Genomic DNA, 24729 nt, shown 5'->3' with positions numbered 1-24729 from the left:
CACCCAATGAGGAGCAGTAGCAGCAGCCCTGTGGTCGCAGTAAGAAGTGGCTGAACTTCACCAAGGGGATCTCTGGACATGCTGGTCAATCAGGATTTTCTATGCAGAAGCATTGGACTCTCCCTTTTCTACACCCTTTGGATGTTGCTCCCAGCTTTAAAAAGGGAAGGGAAAGAAGAGGAGCGGGGAGGCAGCCGAAAACTCTATTCCCCTCCCTTTTCCCCAAAGTCATCTGATTTCCCGAAAATACAACCAGACCGGTGCGCTCCCCACGGCAACTTCAGCCAACAGGATTGTGCAACACTTTCTGGGAATTCCCGTTCCTGCCGGGACTTTCCAAGCCAACATCTCACGCTAGAGGGAAGGCTGGGAAGCCGCATCCCACAGATAGAGGGTGCTGCGATATTGCGGATTAGAGCTCCCTCCCCCAGAACTCAGCTTTGGGTTAGTTTGGAGGAGGGTGCGCACAGGAAGAAAAAAGAGAGAAAGAAAAGAGAAGGGAAGAGACAAGAAAACCAGACGTGAACTATGGAGAGAAGGTAAATATTGCGGGTATTAGAAAAGAGAAAGGAGGATATTCCCCAGCGTCGTTGTCTGACAGCTAGAAGAGTCAGGACGAGGTGCTTCCCAACCCCGGGGTCTTAGCACGATTTTTGAGGTGCTGGGAAGAATGGATTGGGTACTTTTGAGCGACGTGTTCTCTGTCTGAATTTACTGTGCACCAGCACGGTGTCTGGATTCACTGATGGTCATAAGGGGACAGTGTGAGCACTGGTGAGTACCAAGACAGAGATTTTGTCCTTATGGATCTTAGCCTCCCTTCTTGATGCTTGGGTTTGCTCTGTGCAGGAAGAGATATAAACTTGCTTTTCAAGCAAAACCTTGACCTAGTCTCCCCAGGATGGGGTTTTAGGGTCTTCAACCTGTTTAGCAGGCATGCAGACACACAGGCAACATTAACCAATCACAGTTTTTTGTTCCAGAGTGTAGCTCCAAAGTCCAATTCCTGGAGGTTTTCAGAAAGGAAGAACTGCTTTTTCCAGATGTGGTGAGTTACTAAATCTCAAGGTTTATTAGTAATTGCATTCTATAAGTCATCTATTTTCCCTGTAAGACTCTATTGATTTTCAAATCTGAATGTATCTATAGCCCAAATACCCTCCAGAATAGGGCAATGAGTAAGGAAGAGCACTTATGATCCCTATGTTCAGCTCCTAGAGCTTTACCAACTCTTACAGAGAGTGAGACAAGCACAGAGCACGACTGAGGCTGTATTCCTGTGTGAAAAGCTACAGGAGGAAGACAAGCCTCACACAGCCACAGCACTGGCCCTTCAAACTCTGGAGCCAGGGGCTCTGCTGCATGCTATGTGTAGCCAAAGCCTAGCTTGTTCACTGGGGCTGTGCACATATGGAAATGGAGAACACTACTGCAATGTCACCTTCCCTTCTTTTTCCTCAGGTCCCTGATCTTCTTCTGTCTTCCTGTCTGGGCTGATGCAGCCTCTATGTACGGAGAGATCTTGTCACCCAATTATCCTCAGGGGTATCCCAATGATGTGAACAAAACTTGGCAAATCCAGGTCCCTTTGGGATATGGTATTCACCTTTATTTCACACATCTGGATCTTGAACCATCACAGGACTGCGAATATGACTTTGTGAAGGTACTGTCCATGTCCTTGGGTGAGAAAAAGACAAGAAAGCAGGTTAGAGCACAGAGCAGCAAAGCTGTGCACATAGCTTGGAGCTGGAAGAGGGGTTATGCACAGCCTTCTTGTTCTGAGCTCCAAGAAGTCCAAATGACTGGGTATATCTCCACTAGCAGTCATGGAACCAATTCAAGTTTGCTTTATAACCATGTGAGTGTTGTCTGCCAACTGAGTGTCCCATTTATGCCCCCCCACATCCCATGTTTCTCCATATTCTTAGGAAAAGCCTTAGCCACAACTGACACATCTTCATTGCAAGGCATATTCCTAGCCATTGAAGTGTAGGTGTAAAAAGACCATTTTCTTCATACAATAGTCATCTGTGCCTGAAATTATTTGGAATTAATGGATGACTAGTCATAGATGATTTATTGCAAACAGGAATTGTTTGGGAAGGATGAAGGTTAAAAATAATCCATCTGTGTAGGGATAGTGGTCACTCAGATAAAGTGCTGTGGTCCCTTGCACCACAGGCTTTTTTGTATCTATGCACCACAGATTTCTTAAAACTAGCTCTGTTCTATGTTGTCCCACAAAAGGCACAAAAGATCAAGCACTTCCACACAAACAGACAGAAACAAGACTATCCTATCTTGCCATAGCTCTGTGTGAAAAGGGGCAGTAAGGTCAAGTGCAGCACCAGAAAACCTTTGAGGAAGACCAAGGCGGGACAGAGGGATGAGTGTGCTCTGTAATAACCTGTGTCCTTTTGCAACAAACCAATGAGCCTGTTAGGCTGCTCTGTGGACTCTCATTGTTGGTTTTGCTGCTTTGAAATACAGTGTTTTGGTGGTTTTTTTTGTACAAGTGGGCCTGAAGAAAGGATGTTAACAGCGAAGTGTGGATTAATTTGTATCTGAGAAATTAAGACAAGTATTTCACTGGGAAGACAGTAGGAGGGAGCACTCTTGAAGCGTCTTATGAATATCATGAAACTGGCTGTCCAGGGCCTCCATTCAGCTTCACCTGAGCACCTAAAAGCTGAAAGACTCAAGCACTGGTAATTCCATGTGTTGCAGTAGTGAGGTGAGGTGTCTCTGAATTCTTCTGCAGATTGTGTCTGGTGGCTATGTTGAAGGCGTGCTTTGTGGGCAGAAGAAACATCGTGCCCCAGGCTCCCAGATTGTGGAGGAATTTCATGTCCCTTACAGCACTCTCACCATGACATTCCAATCAGACTTTTCCAATGAGGAGCGTTTCACTGGTTTTGCTGCCTACTACATTGCTGTGGGTAAGGTTAAAACAGCCTCCTCTGAATCTCTGTAGTGTCCGGGCTGGGAAGAAAGATGACAAGAAGGGTTTTTCTTACAGAAATGCCTTATATAAAGAGATCCCAGCAGACAGAGCTGCATTCCAGTATGGCCAGTATAAATACTGTCTTAGACATGTCTTCTCCTTGCTGTCCACTAGTGTTTGCTTTAACTCCTCCTGCCCTCAGGGCCCTCTCTTAATTTGTCTGATTCATCTTTTCACTCTTGCAGACTTGGATGAGTGCATGGATTTTGTGGATGAACCCTGCAGTCATTACTGTAATAATTATATTGGAGGTTACTTCTGCAGCTGTCCACCAGATTATTTCCTCTATGAAGATAACAAAACTTGTGGAGGTAAGAGAGGTGAATGAATTGTGGTCAACAGCAAGAATTAATTTAGGCCAAGTGACATATTGCACTTGGAAGACTTTATCAACCTTCTCAGCCATTTGTGACAGGTATATTTTGGGGAAAAATCCCATCCCAATGCAAATCTGAACTGCAGTAGACAGTGGTTTTGGGTAATTTCTATTAGCATATTCTTAACAATTTTATTTTTACTCCTGAGAATTAAGAAACTACTGAGCGACCTTCTTTAAAGACTATGATAGAAACCTTTCTTAGCATACTGCTATCTGTGAATCTTTAAATCTATGACAGTTAAGGACACAAAAATTGCCAATGGCTTGGCTTGAACCAAAAAGCTGCAAGATCACAAATGGTACATGTTGAAAGGAGTATAATATGAGGACCCAAGCATGAGAAAAGGAAACCTAAATTTCAGGTGGAGGGTAAAAAGGAGTTAAAGTCCCTGGCTAACTGGATAGAGAGGTCCTGGCTTCAGTTTCTGGGGAAGATGCAATGTTGTGACATGGTTACTGCAGGTATCTGGGCAGACTGGGAATGTGGTGGAAGAAGGAGAGCTTGTCAGGTGCACACACGGACCATTTCCTCTCTGATTCTACTCCTGTCCCTTCCTTAATCCTAGTGAACTGCAGTGGCAATGTCTTCACTGAGCCAACAGGGGAGATTGCCAGCCCCAACTACCCCAACCTGTACCCAGAGAACTCTCGGTGTGACTACCGAGTGGCTCTGAGCCCAGGCTACTTTGTGGTGCTGACCTTCCGTAGAGAGGACTTCGACGTGGAGCCAGCCGACGCCAATGGGATCTGCCACGACAGCTTAACAGTAGGTGTGCAGCTTGGGGAGCTTAGGAGTCAGGGTGCTCTGGATCTCCCACCAATTTCCTCATATTGAGAAGACTTTGGGACTGCTTAACTTTATTTTTAATTATGTTGGCTTTTGGAGTTTGTGGGAATACATTTGAATATGTATTGAGCGTGTATTTTAATAGCTCTGTCAATACATTTGGCATCTCTCGTTTATTCTTGTTCGGTATTTTCCCAGGTTGTCTCTGGAAAACAGCGTTTCGGTCCCTATTGTGGCAGCAAATTCCCTGGTCCTCCTGAAATCAAAACCAGGAGCAACATTCTTGACATAATCTTCCAGGCAGACCAGGGCACACAGCACAAAGGCTGGAAAATACGCTACTATGGGGACCGTGAGTAAACGCTTGGGAATGTGTTCACTCTGCTGCTGAGTTAGGGACAGGGTTTGTCCCAGGTCACATTCGTGGCACAGCAGCATGTTAACATGTTCACAGCTGCTGGTATTGAGTAATAGTATGCCTGCTCACTCGGGGAAAAAAATCACTGGGGAAAAAGAAGCTGGGAGCTGGAAGGAGAGGAAATCTTGAACCAGTTCATCACTGATTTCCACCTATCTTTTCAAAGCTGTAACCTGTCCCATGAGTGTCATCTCCAACTCTGTTCTTGACCCAAAGAAGGACAGGTATATCTTAAAGGACATTGTGAAGGTGACCTGTGTGGAAGGATACGAAATTGTGAGGGTAAGTGAAATAAAAAGCATACGTCCCCTCTGTCCTGCTCAGCAACATCTTGAGGCCATTCCCATCAGGGGCCCTGATTACCTTTGGGAACCCAAAGTTTTCCACACAGCAGTAGTAAGAGGGAACCTCTTCCAGCCACTGCAGTATTTTGAGGCCCTGCCACTGGATCACCTGTGTCAGATGTATTTCATGTCCAGAGACTTACACGGGGTTTTTTTTCCTAGCAAAGAGACAGCATCACAAGTTTTTTCTCCAGCTGTCAGGAAAATGGTGAATGGAGCAACTCCCATTTGAGCTGTGTTCGTAAGTGACCTGTGTCTGTATTGTGGGAAGAGAATTGGAATGGAATGTTTAGGCTCTAGATCCACTGTATCTCCAGACTAGGAGGATGCTGAAGTACTAGGATGTGAGCATGATGAAGGGACAGAGAAAGTGAACCCCCATGACTGCACAGGGATTAGAGAAGCTGAGTGGTCATACAAAATAATCATGTTGTTGAATGAGGGTGCCCTTTTGATTGCATTTGATCCTTTTTGTTTCTCCTCTACAGCTGTGAACTGTGGTGATCCCCCTCCTGTTGACAATGCTCAGGCCTCATATGTCTCCGAACTCCATGAGCCTCTGTACACGGCTGCTGTCCGCTATCAGTGTGAGGCACCCTACTACACCCTAGAAAACAAAGAGCATGGTGAGCATTGCCTCTGCTGCACAGTCATATTCCTTTGGTTAAAGGCCTAAGAAATGGCTCTGGCACCAGAAATGGGGCTGGGATATTATGCTGGTGTGGGGTTGCAGGCAGTAGTTTTGTGTTGCCTCTGTGTTTAATACACTCTAACAATGCCTGGGCTGTTGACCTCAAATGCATTAGCAAGTCCTGTCTCCATTTGCCTTGTGAGTGAACCCTGCAGGTTTTTGTCACACATAGCACAGAGTTCTACGTGGAAAAGTAAAGGACTCAAGAATTAGAGTCATTGTTAGATGAGGTTTCTCCCAAAAAGGGATAGAAGCACCCTAGGTAGGGAGATAACAGTAATGTTGACCAAGCCATGCTTGCTTTGGAAATAAGATTGATATATCATATATAGTAGTGTTATTAACCCTGCATTCATCCTGATTGTGCCCTTATGGAACTCTTTTTTCTCTCATGTTTTCCAAGTGATATATCAGTGTTCAGCCAGTGGAGAATGGGTCAATGAAGAGATGGGAACAAAGCTACCAAAATGTGTCCCAGGTATTGCCAAATACTGTATGTGCATGCAGCATATGAAGAACTCTGCTTCTTTCATCTCTGAATTTTCCTCTTCTTAACTTCCAGCTGATAAAGAGAATTTTAAAACCTGTATACTCTTCACTTTAACCTCGTAGAGGAGGCAGCATGACTTGACCTAGTTGTACATGATGCCTGTTCACTCCTCCAAAGCCCCAGATCCCCACTGGCAAAGTACAACATCCAGGTGGAGGAGATTCAACCCTCTTGAAAGTTTAGTCACAGCTTAGACAGTGATTTGGATTGTACAAGTACACAGTGAAAAAGGCAAATTGAAAGATAAAGCTTTACTTTAAATCTACCCCATAGCACTGGAACTGCTGTCCAAAGAGGCTGGCTAATCACTGCCCTGGGAGATGAGCAGAAGTTGCCTGTCAAAGCACCTGACTAACCTGGCTTTGGAGTTAGGAGGACAGTGGGGAGGGCAGTTAGGGAGGAACAGGTTGAATTAAAGGCACTGAGAAGTATCTTCCAGCCTAAATCTTCCTATGATTATGTGAAATTCTTTAACAAATTCTGCTTCACGCAAATTAGAAGCCATCTGCTGGCTATAGTTCCTTAATCTCTGATTTTCTGTCCAAGGATTCAATGCAAACAAGGCAATGTGGTAAGAAATCAGTTTCCTACCTACGTCAGAGTGACCGGTCTTATTTATGTCCTTATTATTAACATTCTGCAGAATGTTACCAAACATTTTGCTCAAAAAGCATGGGGCATCTCTGCACCCAGAAGACCCACAGATAAGATTCCCCCACTGCTTAAGATTTTACAGACTTAGAGAATGCAGAGGCAAAATGGTAAAACATCAGTGACAAACCTGAACTCTTAACCTGAGAGTATCTGGAGTTCACAAAAAAAACAATAAAAATTGAAGAACAGTGTCGTATTTCTAGGAAATCAAACAAGTACTTTTTCAAAGACAATCTCTTCATCTAAAGAGCATAATTCAGCAAAAGAGAAATGCCAACTAGAAGGCAATTAAATTGTGAGCTTTGACATACCTAACACTTTCAGGGTGACAACTGCTTTCTAGAAAACTGAATTTGAGAATGAGCATTTTAAATCTAAATTGAGTGTTGATAGTATTTTTTCTAGGATTTTCTTTGATTTCTCTGTAAATACTAATTGCAAGCTCTGTGGCATAAAATATAAATATGGTTACTCAGATTCAAAAATGATTTAGAGGACACAGGAAGCAGGAGACTGCGGGCTTTTTCGTAGTACTAAAAAACCTCTGTTTGTAACTGCTAATTCTCCCATCTGGTCTTTGTCCCATCTTTCTTTCTTTCTTTTCTTTCTAGTCTGTGGGGTGCCTAGTAATCCCATCCGAGACACAGGAAGGATTTTTGGAGGCACCCGTGCAGAAAAGGGCAACTTTCCCTGGCAGGTGTATTTCAGTGACCCCAGAGCAAGTGGAGTGCTCATCTCTGACAGATGGGTGATGACTGCAGCTCATGTGCTGGAGGGATACGACAAGCCCACCATGTATGCTGGGGTAATCAATGTTCGTAGAGAATCCCTGAAGTGGGAAGCCCAAAAGCTTATCCCTGAAGCTTCATTCATCCATCCTGATTGGAAGGAGGAACCCACAGAAACCAGGATCGATTTTGATAATGATATCGCACTACTGAAGCTGAGGGATCCCGTGAAGATGGGTCCAAACATCTCACCCATCTGTCTTCCTGGTAAATCACCTGAATATGAGCTGCAAGAAGGGACTCTGGGCTACATTGCTGGATGGGGCCAGAGAGAGAAAGGAAGACTCCCTGCTGATCTTTGGAAGGCCCAGATTCCCGTGGTGAACATGGACAAGTGCCGATCTGTGAAACCAGACAACTACGATGGTTCCGTTGTTTACATATTCACCGACAACATGATCTGTGCTGGTGGTGGCAAGGACAGCTGCCAGGGGGATAGTGGTGGAGCCTATGCCATCCAGGATCCTCTGAACACCACCCGGTACTATGTGGCAGGGCTCATCTCCTGGGGGCCAAAATGCGGCACCTTTGGTCTTTACACCAAGGTGGCGCGCTACGTGGACTGGATCAGAGAGACCATGAGCGAGCACGAGGATGAGGAAGCTCAGCAGAAATAGCTGTTCCTCCTTTCAGCACCGTCACCCTTTCTAAATGGGATGGCTGCATGTTTGGGCCGGCTGTGACCCTGCTCACTCTGTGTATATAGTGGGCAATATATAACACATTACAACTCATCGTGCCTATGCTGAGGGGAGAGTCAGGAGCGTGGATCTGTTTCTCTCTCTGTCATCATGTCTGGGAAGGGAAATGCCCTTTCTTTCACTCATAGTAGTGTAAAAGGAAGACATTATTCTGAATAAAGAGACTCCTTCTGCTTTCTTTCATTTTTTTTTCTATCCTATCTTTTCCCACTTGGAGAAGACCTAGCTGTGCCCCATTGAAACCAGACAGGGAGGTTTCCATGAAGACAAGAGAGAATAATTGTTGGTTCCCAGGGAAGGCTCAGAGCCTGATTTCTGATTTATGTATTTCCTGACCTGTTCAGACTATCTAACAGCATTAAAGAATGTCCAAACTGCCTTTTGTGCAATGTGCCATTGTGTCTGTAATGCCTTTCTTCTTCTCAGTCTAGACCTAGTTCTCCTTGAAACTCCCTAAATCAAGCGTCTAATCATATTCTGATGCTGCCAGCTTTCATCAAGCTGGAACTTGTAGTACCTCACCTCTGTATCAGAGTATTTATAAAGTTCTTTTGAGATGGTTCCATTTCACTGATCAACCATTACCAGCAATGAGGACTTCAGACTTCTGAATTAAGCTGAAGAGAAGAGACATCTTCAAAAGAATTTCATTCACCTGTCCTCAGGCTTTATTTTTTTCAAATTTTACTGTGTTAGGAAAGAAAGCAAGCTTTATTTTTCTCCCAAAACACCATTTTCTCTTGATTTAGGGAAGGAATATTACATGTGTTAGAGGTATTTTCTGCTCCTTAAGGTCCTATATCACTCACAGACATCCTTCCACTGAGATTGATCAGGGAACTGGTACAGATGGCATGTACTGAAAGACTGAGTTTGTTCAGCTAGAAGAGGAGGAAGCTAAGAGTGGGAATCTAACTGCTGTATTCACACACCTAAATTTCCAGTTGGGCTTTTTCCTAGCATATGGGTCAGCAGTGGAACCAGTGCCACAACAGGCTGTCCCTAGATCTCTTGGTAACTTTTCCTGAAGCTCTGAAGTTAGTCCCACTGTCAGCAGTGCATTGGACAGAGACATCTTCTTCTAGCCTAAGTTTTTACAGGAATTTTAGAAATGTTGAGGAGGATGTGTACAGCTCTTGGGAGATTTCATATGGAATCCTGTACTCAGCTCAAGGACTTTCAGTTTTGTGTAACAAGCAAAACATTATTGGATTGTTGGACTAGTAACCAAGGATCTTATATCTTGCTTCTCTCAGTGACTCATAAGAACACAGTAGGTTATTTTGCAGTAGAAACACTAGTCAGAAAACAGAAGACAGCTCCAGAGAATACTCACAAGACAAAAGAGGTCACCTTTTCTCTGAGTCAGCATCATTTTAGAGCTGCTGTCTTGCAATTAAAGCTTTATTGCATATAGTATAAAAAAGTCCATCCTCAACTTCTGATCAGTAAAGTTTTCTGATCTCCTTTCTCCATGAGATTGATTGCTGCCTTCCCTGTTTTTGGAATGTGGCATCACACACTCAAGTTATTTTTGCCTCCCTTGAAGCCACCTGAGGTTTCAGACTGGGTAACCTAATGATAATTTTGGGACAGATAAGCAGCTGCCAAAGGCCATTGCAGAACTGGAAACACTTTAGTGATAGGTAAAACAATCCCTATATAAAGTCCATGAGTTGCTTTCAGTGGTGAGAAATATTCAGTTGTTAAAAGCATAGACAAAAGACCATAAAACACCTGGTTTATCCAGGAAGCACTTTAATATTCATAGAATCTCACTGATGCCAATGGGCTTACACACACTGTACTCAGCAGAAACAACCCCATCCTTCAAGGAAGTCTTCTTCCCTGCAACCTTCCCACAAAAGAGAGTACAAAAGTAGACTGCAGTAGTCTCATGATATCATCAGCATTTCAAACCATAACATGTTTGCTGTCATGAGATTTCCTGATACGATTAAGGCTTCATTGTTTTAACATTTGTATGAACCCGAACATGCACAAAGGCATTCCCCAAGCTGCAAGTGGTACAATGAAACAGCATGGCAGCTTTCAGAAGTGCTCATGGTGAAGGCTACATGCTTTGCAAGTTTGAAAAGCCTTTGGGACACCACTGAAAGCTTTGGCTATGATTTGCCGTGTCTGGAAATTGATATGCTAACAGTGCTTCAGTTAGTAGGACAGCAACTCCTAGGGCCTGTCCTCCTTTACTATCCCATTGATCCAGTCCAGATAGCTGAGGATCTTGGTGTAGAAGCCGTAGCCTGTGGCACAGCCAATTCCCCAGGAAACGATGCCGGTAGCCACCCAGCGATCACTTTCCCTGTCTAACACTGTGAAGACACTCCCGCTATCCCCCTGGCAGGTGTCCTGCTTGCCTTCGAGAAAGCCAGCACAGAACATGTTCTCAGAGAAAACCATGGGGATACCTTTCTTATTATTGTCTAGCCAACTCTGACACTTCTCTCGAGCAACTGCTGGTAGGCTCACATACTTCAAATCGCTTGAGATGCGATTTTTATCCACACCGAAGCCGCTCACGTAGCCCATGTGCCCATGGGTGTAGAACGAGGTGTTGGTAGCGTCTGGGAGACAGATGGGCAGCAGTGTAGGGCCCAGAGTTACTGGGTTTCTCAGCTCCAGCAGGGCTATGTCCCCGTTGAAGTTGTGCTCATCTTTAGGGTTGAAATCTGGATGGATAAAGATCCTACGTACAGGGTGGTTACCCATCTTGTGGAGCTCGTCTACATTGGTGTGGCCGAGGAAAACGTCAGCCTCCTCTGCCAGCTCCTCCAGGCTCACATTATTCTGTACTCCTCCTTTGGGGAAGATGGTGTGGGCAGCGGTCAGGATCCAGCGATCGCCCAGGAGTGCACCACCCCCTCGTCCATTGATGGCAGTCAGAGCCTGCCAAGGAAAATTGCCTCTCCCTGCTGATTTGCCACCCAAGATCCGCTGGAATTCAATAACAGGATGGACTGGCTTCCCACACACTGTGGAGAAACACAAGAACATCATTACCCATCTTTTGTTCTAGTTTTTCTCTCTCTTTCCTCACCATCACTCTTTGATTTCACTTTATTTTGGCTTTCTGGATAGTTTTCCCTTTTCTCTCATGGATACCATTATCCTCACTCCCCTCCCTGCATGCTGTCTCAGTTTTGTACTGACTGTAAGCATGAATCAGAAAATACCAGACAAAATCAGAGATTTTACTGACCTGGCAAACAGGATGGAATTCTCTTCTGACCATCTTGATCCAGCCAGATTCCCTCAGGAGAGCAGGTGAATCTGTCTGTAGGATGAGAGGGAAGGGAATGAGATGCAGGACTGCAGGCATGGGGTAGGAAAACAGAATAGAATAGAATAGAATAGAATAGAATAGAATAGAATAGAATAGAATAGAATAGAATAGAATAGAATAGAATAGAATAGAATAGAATAGAATAGAATAGAATAGAATAGAATAGAATAGAATAGAATAGAATAGAATAGAATAGAATAGAATAGAATAGAATAGAATAGAATAGAATAGAATAGAATAGAATAGAATAGAATAGGAATATTTTCAAGTGGTTTCTCAGCCCTTCCACCCCAAAGCACTCTTTCCCAGGAAAAGCTGCCTGTTGTAGGGTGTAGAAAGTTTCCATCTGTACATCTTGAAGCTCCTCAGTTCCAGGGGAGCAGTAAAGCTCAGGCACTGTAGAAGAAAAGGTTGAAGGGCCATCTGTGTGCAGTCTTATCTTCATCGAGTCCACAGGTGTACAGAGCACTGTTTGATCTTATTTTAGATTCAAGCTTCTGGTGTCAGTAGTTTGTAGAGAATAGGACAAGGTGGTTTGTCCCAGAAATGGGAACCAGAGGAGTCAGTTACTGTACATGCTCAGTATCTGTTTCTGACCTTAAGTTGTAGGTCAGCTAAACTCACCTGTCACCTCTCAACATAAACTCCACTACCTCCAACACTCTTGCTTTTCTTAGAAAGTTTGTGCTGGTGACTAAAAATAATTTATATACAATTTGTCTTAACACTGAAGTAAATGATTCTAAGAAAGTGTTTGCTGTTCTCCTTCACAATTGACTAAATTATGACTCCCTTTGATTTTTCTTCAGATGAGACTGACCTCTGACTCTGTATGGAGGAGTTAAATTCAGATGCAAGAATAATCAAATTGAACATTAGTACCAACTTAAAGAACTCTTTAGCAGCATGCCACCTCTCTTCAGCATGCAGCACAACCACGTGTCCATGATGGCAAATGTGTCCAGAAACTGATTCAGATTAAAAATATTTTTTTTTTTCCTGTTGAAGCTAAATGAGCAGCCAAGACAAGGAAATCATGAATTCCTTATGCTGTTCTTAGAATCAAAGGTCCTGCATAATCAATAATGTCTCGAGTGTAAAAAGAAGGTTTTGAATGATGACGTAATTTTTCTAAGCTGCTGCATTAAGATAGATTTTTACGCAAGTGTGTTATTTAGCTCTTAGATATCTCTGCAGCTGAACAATATTCCAAAGACCTAATCAGCATTAGAGTGGAGTGTTCATTTATTTGCCCTTGTAGCAACTTGGACTGATGCAGTTAGTTTTATGAACTTTGGTGATTCTCAGACACAATGCCTCAAATGAAATCCACTGGAAAAGAATGAAATCCACTAGAAAAAAAATGAACCATGACTACAGCTGAGAGAATAAGACCTTCCACAAAAGTTAAGAGGAGCATAGAAGAGGGATATAATGGGTTCCAGGAATGAAGCAGAGTGGAAACAGGCTGAGACAAGAAGACTCCAGAGATATGCTGCAGGGTCAAGAAAAGACTGGAGAGTCTTCACAGGAGGAGAGCATGAGCCCTAAGCCTGGGGAGAAGAGACAATTCTAATTGGAAACGTGAGAGGGCTTTCCAGGCACAGGTTTGGGTGTCTGTGTGGGATTAGGACTCACCACCTCCCGTTCCAGTGACAATGTGGTAATAGGGCTCATTGCACCGGTATGAGATCACTGACTGGTACTCATTGTTTGCAGATTTGTTAACATAGCTGAATGCACCATTGCTCAGGTTTTTAGGGCTGCCACAGTTCACAACTGCAAGAAAGAAAAAATAAAAAAGAGGACATAAATCAAAGGCAGATTGATTGAAAGTCTAGGCATTGGGGCCAGGATGTGAAGGACCAGTTAGGACAGCGGGCAAAGAGAGGTTGTCCCAAATCGGATCCCAGATTAGGTTCTTTTGCTTTTAAACCTTGGAACATCATAGTAATTTTTGAGTGGTATTTTATGCATTTTTGTAAAGGAGGAAAAAACATCTGAATTTTTGCAAGCAGAAAAATGTGAATCAGTGGTGGACCTCCACAGGTCCACACAGGCAGCACATCCATGAGGCTATGGCATGGACAAAGTGAGTCACAGAGGCTTAATTTCCCATGTTCCTGAAGGAGGAAAGCCACAGCAGGGGATGTTATTCTCATTCTAAGATCACTCACTTTCACAGTGGGGCATGGGTTGATGCCATGTGCCATCAGCCTGGCAGACAGCCGTGAAGGACACCAGCTTTCGGTCACCCTACATGGGAGAGAAGAACATCTGTTGATTGTACAGAGCTTTTAACTCCTTCTCCACATTAAAATATTATTCTCTGTGCCCATCTTTTCCCTGCTGTCCAATATTTGCCCCTCTGCAGTCTGTTCTGGTTTCTGTCTCCTCCTGCCTTCCCTCTATCCTGTATTTGCCATAGGCTACACATTTTTCACAGCAGGCCAAGACACCAGCAAGCAGCAGCTATGAAACCATGATGAGTCAGAAGTGCTACCCAGCCCTGGAAATAGGTTGGCAAGGGAGGCAGGTAGAATCTTCTGCTTTCATCTCCTGATTTTGTATCCTTCCAAAGAGGTGTTCTTGTTTGCCAGCTTTCCCTGGGATCTTTGTCTTTAGTCTTCTGCCAGAGCTTCATGAAAAGAGTAACTGCATAAGGAAGAGAGCTAGGAAAAGAGAAACCACTGGAAGAAAGCTGAGAGAAGCAAAGAAGAAACAGAAATTCCAAGAGGTTGCCATGAGTGAAATCTCCAAAGGAAATTTAACTGAAAGGTGAAAGACACAAACTGAAGACAAAACAGAAGATGGCTGAAGGGAGTGGAGAAGGGATCTCACCTCCATCAGGTTATACCCAGTCTTGCAGCTGACAACAAAATAGTCCTGAAATTGATACGCAGGCTGCAGGTCTCTGATGATGGTAAACTGATCCAGTGGGACAGGCTGTGGGCACCGTATTTCTGTTAGAGAGTGGGACAGATTAAACTGGGATTAGCAAATCCATCCAAATCCATAAAAAAAATTAGTGTCAGTTGTCTATAGTAGCCTCTGGGGGAGAAATCTCTTACTCTCTGAGGTGTAGTGGATCTTCCAGCCACGGCTGAACCCTGACTCATCAGTGAGGAAGAGTATGTCCACCTCATTGCTGTTGGTTTCAATGATGCCAGGTGGTTCTCTGCCACAGAATTCACCAATCTCTCTTCCTCGTGCTTGGATCTGATGAGGAAAACATGTAACAGGGACAGAAGGACGCATGCCTCTCTGCCTCAGTATACCTGCTTCAACCCAGACCAAGTTTACCAGAGTGCCTACCACAAACTCTGCTTCTCCCTTATCTGGGCATCAGAGCTAGCAACCCCTGAGATCAAATCAAAGGGAAATTAAACTGGAAGAAGGATAGGGCATTTTTCTTCGCTCACAGGGGCCTATGACCCAGAGCCTCTGACCTCAGTACAGTGGTAATTAAATGCACTGAGGGAGAGACAGGGGCTCAGTCGTTCGTGCTGGGGCATTCTGCTTGTACTGATTCCATATTTCTCATCTGAATAGCGCTGTCCCCATGATTCCTGTCCAGGTCTGGTGCATGCTGCAACAAACCCATGAGCGATCAGCATTCTCAGGGCCTGGAGAGCACTGCTAAATATTACTGACGATAAAGGCGAAGGGATGGGTCCTCGTTTGAGTTCCAAAGACTGTTTATTCAAAGGATCCAGGGACAAGAACAGCCTCCAATGAATTCAGGGATGAGAACCAGGATCAGGCTAAGGGCACAGGGTTAAATACGGGGCCAAAGGGGCAGGTCTGAGGGTGGAGGTCCAATAGGGACAAGGAAAAGTGGTGCAGGGGGCTGGCTAAAGACCGGGACAACTAATGGGAGAACAGGGGTGAAACAATGTGGCAAAACAAAGCTAATGAGGGTTAAGTGAAGGAAGAACATTCTAGGAAGGGTACATTAATGGTAAACAGGGGCTGAACACAGGTGATATCAATTTTTACAGAGCCATTAGAATATCAGAACCCAAAAGGTATTAACGTGTGGCTGTAAAGGGCTGTGGGAATAAGGTTTTATCTTATCTAGAGGGGCATCTCTCCTCTCTTGTGTTGTCCCCTCCAGGGTTGAGGCATTTTGGTAACAGGCCCCCAGGCCTCCACAAATCTCAGTACCTTGAGCTGGTCATAAGGACAGTGGACTTGCTGGTGATCATCAATCTCAAAGGGTTCCAAGAACTTGAGGGATATAGACAGGCCCTTCTGCAGGCGGATGCTGTAGTTACACCGGAGGTGTTCGGGATAGGGCTGGGGGTACTCGGGGCTGCTCAGGTACCCAGATGCTTCTGTGAACAACTCACTGCTGCACTCCACTGGTGAAGAGGAAGAAAGGAGAGGTCACATAGTGGGGCTGTGCCTTTGGCAGCCCCGTCATCTGCTTTCCAAGTCACTTCTTCCACCCTTACTGCATGAAGGGCTCCTTCTTCGGAACCCTCTGATCTTTTAAAATTTCTCCTTACCTTTGCAGGAGTGGTGGTCACTCTGAAGCTGGTAGCCAATCCGGCAAGAACAGAAGTAGCCACCCACATAGTTGTGACAGAAGTGCTGGCACTGAGGCCTGTCATTGCTCTCAGCAGCATTGTTGGGGTCACATTCATCCAGATCTGAAGACACAGGAAGTGAAGGGGCAAGGGGAGGAAAGTGTTAAACCTCCCTGCTCTACACTGACAGTACTTAGAGATCCATATACTTGCCTAAAGCTTCTCTTTATTTGCCTGGCAAGGAGGGAAAGTGGCTGGAGCCACACAGGCTTTTCCTTCTGCATGCTGAGGGTATTTCCTACTCACCCACAGCTCTGTAATATGCCAGGAAGCCCCTGTAGGGAATCACTGTGCCGTTGTCTTCATTGGAGAAATCAGAGTGAAATTCTAAGTGCATCTTGTTCCCCTTAGATACAAACTCCTTTCTTCCCGGGCGATTGCCTGTGGTTGACCCAAGCCGGCCACAATACCGGCCCAAGTCCTTCTTGTCTGCTTTGATCTGTCAAAGTTAAGGTGAGATCAGTGTAGCCTCATGAGATTGAGTCTGCTCCATGCGCTGATATCACCCAACCGTGAGCTGTGAGTGCTTGCTCCTCCCATTTCTATCTTTAACTCCTTCCCTTTCCTTTGTGGGAAGCATCAGAGAAGCCATTGCACATGGTGGCCACTGGATTGCCATCTCCAGGCACCCCCTGGCCCAGGTGTCTATGCACCTACCTTAACATAGTCATAAAAGCAGGACTCAGATGGTTCCAGGTCAAAGTATTTGAAGGTCAGCTTCACCACATAGCCTTTTGGGACTTGGATATCCCAGCTGCTGCTGTTATTGTTGGGATATGGCTTGGGGTAATTGGGGGATCTGATCTCCCCAAAAAAGGGAGAACCTCTTGGGACCGGACTGGAACCGATCACTCCAATAAAGAGGAAGGCCCACGAGAGACAAGGGACATGCCTGTGAACACAACAAATAAACCATGACATTGCACAAAATTAGGTCATTCAAAATCAGAAGAGACTTCACAACTGACTTATTCACTGTCTAAAGGAATGCAAACACAGGAGGCCTAGTTGCAGGACCAACTCCTGGCTTGGACCACTCAGGAACAAGAAGGGCAGCTGAAATGAAGACACCAGCACTAATAAGGTTCCAGCAAGCCATTGTAGTAGTCTCTACAGAGAAATTCATCAACCCAGGAAGAATGGGTGAATTCCCTGGTTAAGGTCTGCATGTTCCCAGAAGTTCTAGGGCTGATTCTTATAGAACCAGGAGAAGTTTGGTCCCACTTGACCCTGGGCCAGTGGGTTGCTTCAAGTTATCGCTAGTTTAGGATCCTTGGGGAGGATCTGAAACTCTCAAGCTCAGTTTGCCATGGAACAATCCTGCTAGTGTCTCCTGGGCAGCCCTCTACCCAGTCATGTCTCCATCTCTGTCCTCCAAATGTTGGCACATTCTTTTTTCCTCTCATTCTGCACATCTCCCCTCTTGCCCTCTGTCTTCCTCCAAAACAAGCTCACTGCCCAGAGCAGCAGCTTAACCCCGTTGTCCTATTCCCCTTCCTGGAAAGATCTAACCCCCACGACCCCCCTCTAATCCCACCCTCCCCCAAGGCTGTGCCGGCGCGTCCCCGTCCCCCGAGCCCCGACTCACATCTCCGTGCGCTCGTCCCTGCCCGGGCAGCCCGGCGGAGCTCGGAGCGGCGGCCGGCGAGGAGCCGGGGGCGGGCGGGACGGGGGGAGGAGGAGGAGGAGGAGGAGGGAGGCAGGAGCGGGGAATAGAAAGCCGGACTGCGAACAGCCTGGCAGCGGACCAGGTCCCAGAGCCGCCTCTGCTGCCCTCTGCTGCCGAGCGCCCCGGCCCCGGTCCGCGAACACGGACCCGGGGGTGCCCTGGGGGTGCCCCGGAGGTGCCACCTAGCAGAGCCGAGCTACCTCCTCTGGCCCAGGACACAGAAAAAAGATTGCCAAAGACCCCTCCGAGGGCTTGGTCTGCAATCCAGAAGCTGTTCCGTGTTTATTCCCATCGAAAATGTCCTCCTAGGAAGTCCCCCCGCCCCAGCAATCGTCCTGGGTTGTTTTCTGGTATAGAAAGATGAGCAAATTCATAGTCTTCACAAGTTAATTCAAGCTTTTAAAAATCAAGCTGTCAAAAAAGATAAGTTTTCTCAATTGTGACCTGCTGAAGAGCACTTCTGAGATTTTTGGGGGGTGGGGATGGGAACCGAGATTGTCTTCAAGAAAAACAAGAAGCCTCAGGCTTAACTTGAGTTAAAGAGATAGTAAGAAAATTAAAAAGTCTACAGAATTAAAAGCATTCTGAGAAAAAAAATCCCTTTTCAAGGACCCCTCTTCATGCTTCTTCTGCAAGCATTTTTAGGAGAACCAAGATAGATAGATAAGGCCCTCTGTTTAATGGGGTAATGAGAAAATACAGCAACTAAAAAACCCTTTTCAGGCTTTTAACAACACAGTGCCCAAGACATATATTTGTGCCCCCAACTGTATGAAGTTCAAAATTTCTTGGTTTTCAGGCTTTGGTGTAAGAGATAAAACACCATTTTAGTATTATTCCTTAGAATTATAAGTGGCTTCAGAGAGGTTAGGAAGTGTCTCACATTGAAATCAGAGGAAGTAATTCACAGCCACAAAAGCATGTTGAATGAAGATGAAAATAGTATTAAAAAGAATGAAGAAAGCATCTTTGGGATATTTATGGAAATGTACTAGAGAACCTGCTCATCAAGCCATATTCCAACAATAACATCAGCAGCTGGGATATCCAAGTCCCATTCATCTTTGAATTATTATCCCAACAAGATCACACAAACATATAATTAATGCCACTGTAATAACACCATATGGCCCCACGTATCAGATTTAAGATTAAACAGGGTACATTATCCCAGTACTTCCTGATGTCCCAGTATGTCCTCCGCATGATGAACCCACTTGGGCAGGCCCACTGCTGTGCTGTGCCATGCTGGGGTGGTTTCTTAACTCAGAAACCACAGCTGGAAATAGCTGGGAAGCACTGGAAACTGCTCTTGGGGAGATCTGTTATAAGCAGGTCACTGGTGGGAAGAGTGTTCCCTGGCAAAGTACAGACAGACGGACGCCCCTGGGGATCATTTGTAAGGAAGTGGATAATTTTACTGTGTTCTTGACAAAGCAATCTCCTGTCCAGGGGGCAGGTCTGTCCCGGGACACTTTCAAAGCACATCTCCCCGTGTCTCCATTTCTTTCTCCTGTCCTGATAACATCATCTGGGATAACAGGAGAGTGCTTCAGCTGGTGAAGCAGGGGTGATTAGCTGGGGACACATCCAATCGGAGCAGCCCACCTCTAACACATATCCCAGAGATGTGCTTGATTTGGACAGCACAGCGACATCCTCAGTCCTGCTCCAGGGCTCCCACTGGTGGCATTCACCTTCAGATGCTCTGCACAATCCTCTTCGTGTTAGATCGAAGCCATGAAATATCATGGTACCAGTTTTTCCTTGGAAGGATGTATGTGACCATCTTTGCTTAGGGACAGAATTCCTGTAGGACCACGGGACATATGTAGGACCACAGAATGCTAAAACTGGCACCTGTTTGCTGCTTGCTGGCCTCAGTTGCATTATAAGTGGTCTGGACAATAAATATCATAGCAAATCAGAGCAAAGTAAAAAAACTGTAGATCTTGAGCGTGGTCAAACATCCTCTCACCGAGCAAGAATCCTGCTTTGAATACAGTGTTTTCCCAGGGCACTCTACCTTCAATCCCCTTGGTTTGACTACCCAAAGTACCCAAAGGCTTGGTTTGAGCCTTCTGGGGATGCTGCCATTGAGCAGTCAGGCCTGTGCTGTCCAGTGGCTCAGCACTCTTTCAGACAAACCATGCAGCTTCTGCAGCTCTGGCTGATAGGGAGGGGTTGATCAAGACCAAAAGAAGGTTCAGGACTCTAAGAGTGCGTCTTTCCCCTGGTATGAGATGCAGCAGCAGCAGCATCATCTTGGCAGCCTGTTTCAGTGTCTTCTAAATCAAGGAGTAAAACCAAGTGTAATGTCCTGAGGGGTACACAGTTCTGCAGCACTAGCCATTCACCGACATCACACCTCCTCCCAATATCACAACTTTCCCCTGCTTTACAGTGCCATCCTCACTTCCCATAGCCTCATGTCTCAGCAATATAGCGCTGCTGGGTAAAGTCACCATCTGACTTAGGCATCACACCTATAGCATGATTATGAAAGAAAAAACTGAATTATTAACACTGGTAGTTACTACCTGAGGCCCTGGAATAAGTTGCAGTACTATCCCCTATGATTATCATTAGCGTGACCACATCAACTGAGAATGATTCTTATCTATGGTTCTGGCACAATCAAATGCCTCCTGAAGAAGAGAGGCTGTCATGAATATATGGTGGCTGGCAATGAAAGCAATCTACTTGGCCTATCACCTCACAGGCTTACAGGAAAGTTACGTGGATGGCTGGAAGGCCAGTGCTTTGAAGAGTCTGGCTAATCACCTCAAGGCAATAGTGTCTGCCATCCAACCAGAATGTAGGCTCAGAAGAGGAGAGTTTGTACCAGCTTGTGGTGCAGGGCTGGAATGAGCTGATGAGTTGTTGACCACACGGTCTGGAAGATACCAACCTGGCCATGGTGAGGTGGGCTTGGTGCTGGGCATCAGAAGCAGCTCAGAGGGTGTTCTTGTGGCATGGAAGTGTGCAAAGAGGTCAACAGTGGAACCAGCTCCAGCTGCTGTCTGCCTTTTGCAACTTCATGATACAACAAAGATGATGTAGAGGTTCCATATGGCAGGAGTGATGGGTTGAGGAGGCCTGCACAGAGCAGACATGCTGGATGGCCTGGCTCTGACTGCTCACTTGGTTTGATTGTGGCACTCAAATTGTGGATTGTGGATACTGACAGGGTGCTGCTGCCTCATATGTCCTCAGATACAACTGTAAAGAGCCAGAGGTTGACACTATAGGCATAGCTGCAGCTCCCCAACCCTTTGCTTATCACATGTTCTGAAGCAATGCTTTTCTCATGGCACTCATCTTTGCAGTTCCCTGAAAAGAAGCTCTCCAGAAAACACTATGTTTAAATGAGCTGCTGGCAGAAAAAAAGCATTTTTTCAGATTATAAAGGGCTTATATTTTAAAAATCTCCCAATCTCCTGGTTCTTTGTGGTGTCTTTGTGTACCCTGCCCTTCAACCTTTTGTTGGGGGACAACCACAAGCATTTTTCAGAAATAACTGCCTGTGGACTAGTGCCCATCCCATCAGGTGTCATAATTAAAGAACACCTCTCTCTGTGGAACAGATCCAACTTTTCAGTGGACCTCCCCTCCCTTAGTACTGCCCCTTGGTCTCCAATGGCAGATAGCTGTGAACCAGCACAGCTACAATGGCTGTGAGGAGACCCTGCCAAGAATGCCAGGAGTGCTGGGGCTAGAGGTGGTGGCTGTGCTTTCTTACCCCAGGAAGAGATCCTGACCCTTCCTCACCCATGGGACCCTCTGGGGAATGTGGTGAACACAGGGCTGATTACTCCAGCCCTCAGGCTTCACACCACCACATGAGAATCCTAGATGGAAGGACAAGTTCTGTTTCCTACCCATCCTACTTGAGGAGCCCAAGAAGCTGTGGCTGCCCTATCCCTGGAAGTGCTCAAAGTCAGGTTGGATGAGGCTTTAAGTAACTTGATCTGAGTGAAATGACACAGAATCACAGAATCACTTTGGTTGGAAAAGATCTCCAAGACCATCAAATCCAATCTTTGACCGATCACCAACCTCTTCAACCAGACCATGCCAGTAAGTGCCACGTCCAACCATTTTGTGAACACCTCTGGGGATGGTGACTCCACCACCTCCCCGGGTAGTCCATTTCAATGCTTGACAGTGCTTTCCCTGAAGAAATCCTTCCTGAATTCCATGGCACTGGAGGGAGGAAAGGGGAGGCCTTCAACTAATTATAACTTTAACATCCTTACAACCCAAACCATTCCATGGATCTATGATCTCCCGATCCCGGGAGGAATGTAGCATCCTCAGAGGACCACAGAAGATGGCAGGTGGTGGCTGCAGGAGGAGCAGCCTGAGCCACCCTCGCCCACTCGGGCACCGACCCCCCCATCCCGGGAGGGCACCGCGAGCGGCAGGAGGAGCGCGGGAGCTGCGGGCCCGGCCCGGCCGCGGGGCAGCCCCGGCCCCGCTCCTCCCCGAGCGCTCTTATTGTGAAAGGAGCCTCCGCGCAGCCGGCGGCCCAGTGCCCTCCCCGTCCCGGCCCACCCCGCTCCCCGCCTCCCGCTCCCCGCCGGCCCGGCCCAGCCGTGACCCCCGGCCGCTGCTGCCCGGTGGGCGAGGCTCAAGAAAACACGCTGCTACGGGGGGGCTCGGCTCTTGTTTTCTTTTTCTTTCTCGCACTGGGGAGCGCCGGTGCCGTCCGGGCATCTCTGCGGGGAGCGCTCACTTCACCTTCTGGAAAACCTGGACGCAGACCTCGTCTTCAGCAGTCATGCGCTGGGAAAAGGAGGGCAAAAAAGGAGTTTAGGTTGGATCCCCTCCTGTCTCTCGCCAGTTCTGCCAGCCCTCCCGCTGCTGGCTGGAGCCTCGCAGGCCACACGCTGATGCACTGCCGACCCTCCCAGAGCCCCTGCGGGTCTGGCTGCAGGGCAGGGAAGGGACATCGCCTTTGTTGTTGAGCTGTTTAACTTTTGAGTTTAACTTTTAAACCCTGGAGGCGGATGTTTGTGTGAAGCGGTGGCTGCCCCCGCAGAGCCGGGAATGAAGGCTGAGAGAAGGTGGAAGGAAACTGCAGGGCTGGCTCAGAGCCAACAGCACCCACACTGTGTCTCCCCCACTCGCTGCGATTGGGATTTCGCAAGCTGCACCGGACCCCTCCTCACCAGATGAAGCTGGTCCCCCTCCAACCAGTGTCTCCAGCCTCGGTTCCTCTTCTCTCCGAGCTGCTCACACACCAGCTGATCCCCCTCCCAGGAGACGGTTGTCTGCAAGGAAGGAGAGGGGAGGACATGGTCCTGAGACAAGTGGATTGGGGTGATACGTGTTTCCAGCGTCCACACTGGCTGCTCCTCTCCGACACAATTTCAAATGCAACCCCTGATCTGGTGTCTCTTTAGTGGTTTCTTGGGACAGATGGTCTTTGTGGGAGGTGAATGACCCTCTGGCTTCCAAGTGCAACAACGGAGTTCTGCCAAGTGCGCTGACATTCTATCTTTTCGGGGCTTTGCTCCAGAGGATAATATCCTCCGAATCTCAGAGAACTGGTTTCTGGCTCTTTGCAGTGAGCCATTTACTCACAGAACAACTTACTCCTGGACCTGCAGGGGCATGCCGGCTCTGGGCTTGGTTCTCACCTGGTTATTGAGCCAAAAACCGAGCAAGTCCCTGAGCTCTTTAGTACACCCCAGTCCTCTGTGAAACTTCATTGCTTGGGTTTCTCACCTGGCACTTGCGTCCATCCACGGGTCCCAGATCTTCCTCAAACTGAACTCCCAGGTCAAAATCCATAACGTAGTCCCGCAGGGAGGTGATAGTGCGGATGACCATGTGATCTCCCGTGTGGATAATCTCTTTGTCCGGCTTCAGTAGGCAGACCAGCTTTCGCAGGACCACGTTGATATCTAGAGGAGAGAGAGGGGCGATGTGTGGACAACCTAGGCCCCTCCTCCAGCAGAGCTCCTCCACTCTTTTAGCCAAGGAGCATTAGCCATAGTACCTCCTTTCCTCCACTACCACAGCGCAGAAATGATGGTAGGAGACAGAAAGACCATCAGAGAGTTCCCAATTCCCTTCCTCTTTCCCACTCTTAGCTTTTTGGAGACACAGAACTAAAGCGGGGAGGGAGCGTGATGGGGAGGGGAGAGTTACCTAAAGCCCGCAGGTAATTGTCCATGTTCTCTTGGGAGACGAAGCGGTAATAGCCGGTGAGGTTGGGAGGCATCCCGGGGCAGAGGGACGCGGCGGACGGCGCGGAGAAAAGAGCGCAGGCAGCCGGGCGGGCGCGGAGCCGGGACCAAGCTGGCTCGCCGGGTGGGCCGGTGGCTCTCCCGCCGTGCGGGGAGCACTGCGGGGCGGCCCGATCCCCGCGCCCCCCGCCGCAGTAAGAGTCCCCGCGCCGGGGGGCGCGGAAAGGGCCGGGACGGCCCCTGCTCCAGCATCTCCGCCTCGGCTGGGCAGGACGTAGGGACGGCGGGTCACCTCCTCACCCTCCGCCCTCCTCGGGGGCTGCTCGTATTAAACTCTGGACTTCAACCAGCGGCAAGGAACCCTCCCTCCCCGGCCCTTCCTCACACCGCGCGTCCGGCGGCTGCGAGCTTCGTCGGAGCAGTGCCCCGGCTTGCGCTCCCCACGGCGCGGACACCCCGTCGAAGAGAGGCGGCGGCAGGCTGGCAGCTCCTCCCTGCCCATCCCGAGCCCGGGCTCCGGGTGCGGTCTGCAAGCCCCTCGCATCCCCCCGATCTCCACGCCCTCCTTGTCCCTCAGCAGCCGCCCCGGTGTCGAAGCTTCCCCCCTCCCCGGGCGGGCGCCCGTAGCCGTCGGCGCGCTCCGCGGAC

General features: G+C 47.3%; 3 protein-coding genes across 4 annotated transcripts; 1 reads left to right on the top strand and 2 right to left on the bottom strand.

The window, feature by feature from the left end:
- Positions 1 to 363: 363 nt before the first annotated feature.
- Positions 364 to 8692, top strand: C1S (complement C1s). 2 transcript variants are annotated; one of them, XM_058829108.1, is made up of 12 exons: positions 364 to 539; positions 971 to 1048; positions 1462 to 1666; positions 2765 to 2942; positions 3193 to 3318; positions 3953 to 4152; positions 4372 to 4525; positions 4758 to 4873; positions 5098 to 5176; positions 5424 to 5561; positions 6030 to 6104; positions 7442 to 8692. In XM_058829108.1, exons 1-12 carry the CDS (start codon positions 529 to 531, stop codon positions 8233 to 8235), a joined length of 2154 nt encoding a protein of 717 aa, XP_058685091.1. In that variant the 5' UTR covers positions 364 to 528; the 3' UTR covers positions 8236 to 8692. The 2 variants fall into 2 exon arrangements, with proteins under 2 accessions (XP_058685091.1, XP_058685092.1); XM_058829109.1 differs by having other exon boundaries at positions 365 to 539; positions 984 to 1048.
- A 1066-nt stretch (positions 8693 to 9758) lies between these two features.
- On the bottom strand, positions 9759 to 17878 carry C1R (complement C1r). The gene is made up of 11 exons (XM_058865057.1): positions 17804 to 17878; positions 16873 to 17107; positions 16462 to 16654; positions 16135 to 16278; positions 15791 to 15987; positions 14695 to 14842; positions 14465 to 14586; positions 13801 to 13879; positions 13262 to 13402; positions 11540 to 11614; positions 9759 to 11312 (listed from the first exon to the last, which is right to left on the bottom strand). Coding segments are annotated over exons 1-11 (2139 nt in total). The 5' UTR covers positions 17806 to 17878; the 3' UTR covers positions 9759 to 10509.
- Positions 17879 to 22469: 4591 nt separating this feature from the next.
- On the bottom strand, positions 22470 to 24287 carry RBP5 (retinol binding protein 5). Its single transcript, XM_058825806.1, has 4 exons — positions 24044 to 24287; positions 23618 to 23796; positions 23059 to 23160; positions 22470 to 22672 (listed from the first exon to the last, which is right to left on the bottom strand). Exons 1-4 carry the CDS (start codon positions 24114 to 24116, stop codon positions 22619 to 22621), a joined length of 408 nt encoding a protein of 135 aa, XP_058681789.1. The 5' UTR covers positions 24117 to 24287; the 3' UTR covers positions 22470 to 22618.
- Between the last annotated feature and the right edge of the window lie 442 nt (positions 24288 to 24729).

This window comes from Poecile atricapillus, chromosome 1 (assembly GCF_030490865.1).
Source record: "Poecile atricapillus isolate bPoeAtr1 chromosome 1, bPoeAtr1.hap1, whole genome shotgun sequence".
Classification (NCBI taxonomy): domain Eukaryota; kingdom Metazoa; phylum Chordata; class Aves; order Passeriformes; family Paridae; genus Poecile; species Poecile atricapillus.
Note: the sequence above shows the minus strand (reverse complement) of the source record. Positions and strands in the feature narration are given on the sequence as shown.

What these genes read in the sequence shown, in the direction of transcription:
- C1S (XM_058829108.1), top strand. An exon ending in AACTGCTTTTTCCAGATGTG is followed by an intron (nt 1,049 to 1,461) that starts GTGAGTTACTAA and finishes CTTTTTCCTCAG; the next exon opens with GTCCCTGATCTTCTTCTGTC. An exon ending in AATACGCTACTATGGGGACC is followed by an intron (nt 4,526 to 4,757) that starts GTGAGTAAACGC and finishes ATCTTTTCAAAG; the next exon opens with CTGTAACCTGTCCCATGAGT.
- C1R (XM_058865057.1), bottom strand. An exon ending in CTGGGTATAACCTGATGGAG is followed by an intron (nt 13,880 to 14,464) that starts GTGAGATCCCTT and finishes TCTCCCATGTAG; the next exon opens with GGTGACCGAAAGCTGGTGTC. An exon ending in AATTCCATCCTGTTTGCCAG is followed by an intron (nt 11,313 to 11,539) that starts GTCAGTAAAATC and finishes GTTTCTCCACAG; the next exon opens with TGTGTGGGAAGCCAGTCCAT.
- RBP5 (XM_058825806.1), bottom strand. Translation starts at nt 24,116, where the DNA reads ATGCCTCCCAACCTCACCGGCTATTACCGCTTCGTCTCCCAAGAGAAC. An exon ending in CAATTACCTGCGGGCTTTAG is followed by an intron (nt 23,797 to 24,043) that starts GTAACTCTCCCC and finishes TCTCTCCTCTAG; the next exon opens with ATATCAACGTGGTCCTGCGA. An exon ending in TGGATGGACGCAAGTGCCAG is followed by an intron (nt 23,161 to 23,617) that starts GTGAGAAACCCA and finishes CCTTCCTTGCAG; the next exon opens with ACAACCGTCTCCTGGGAGGG.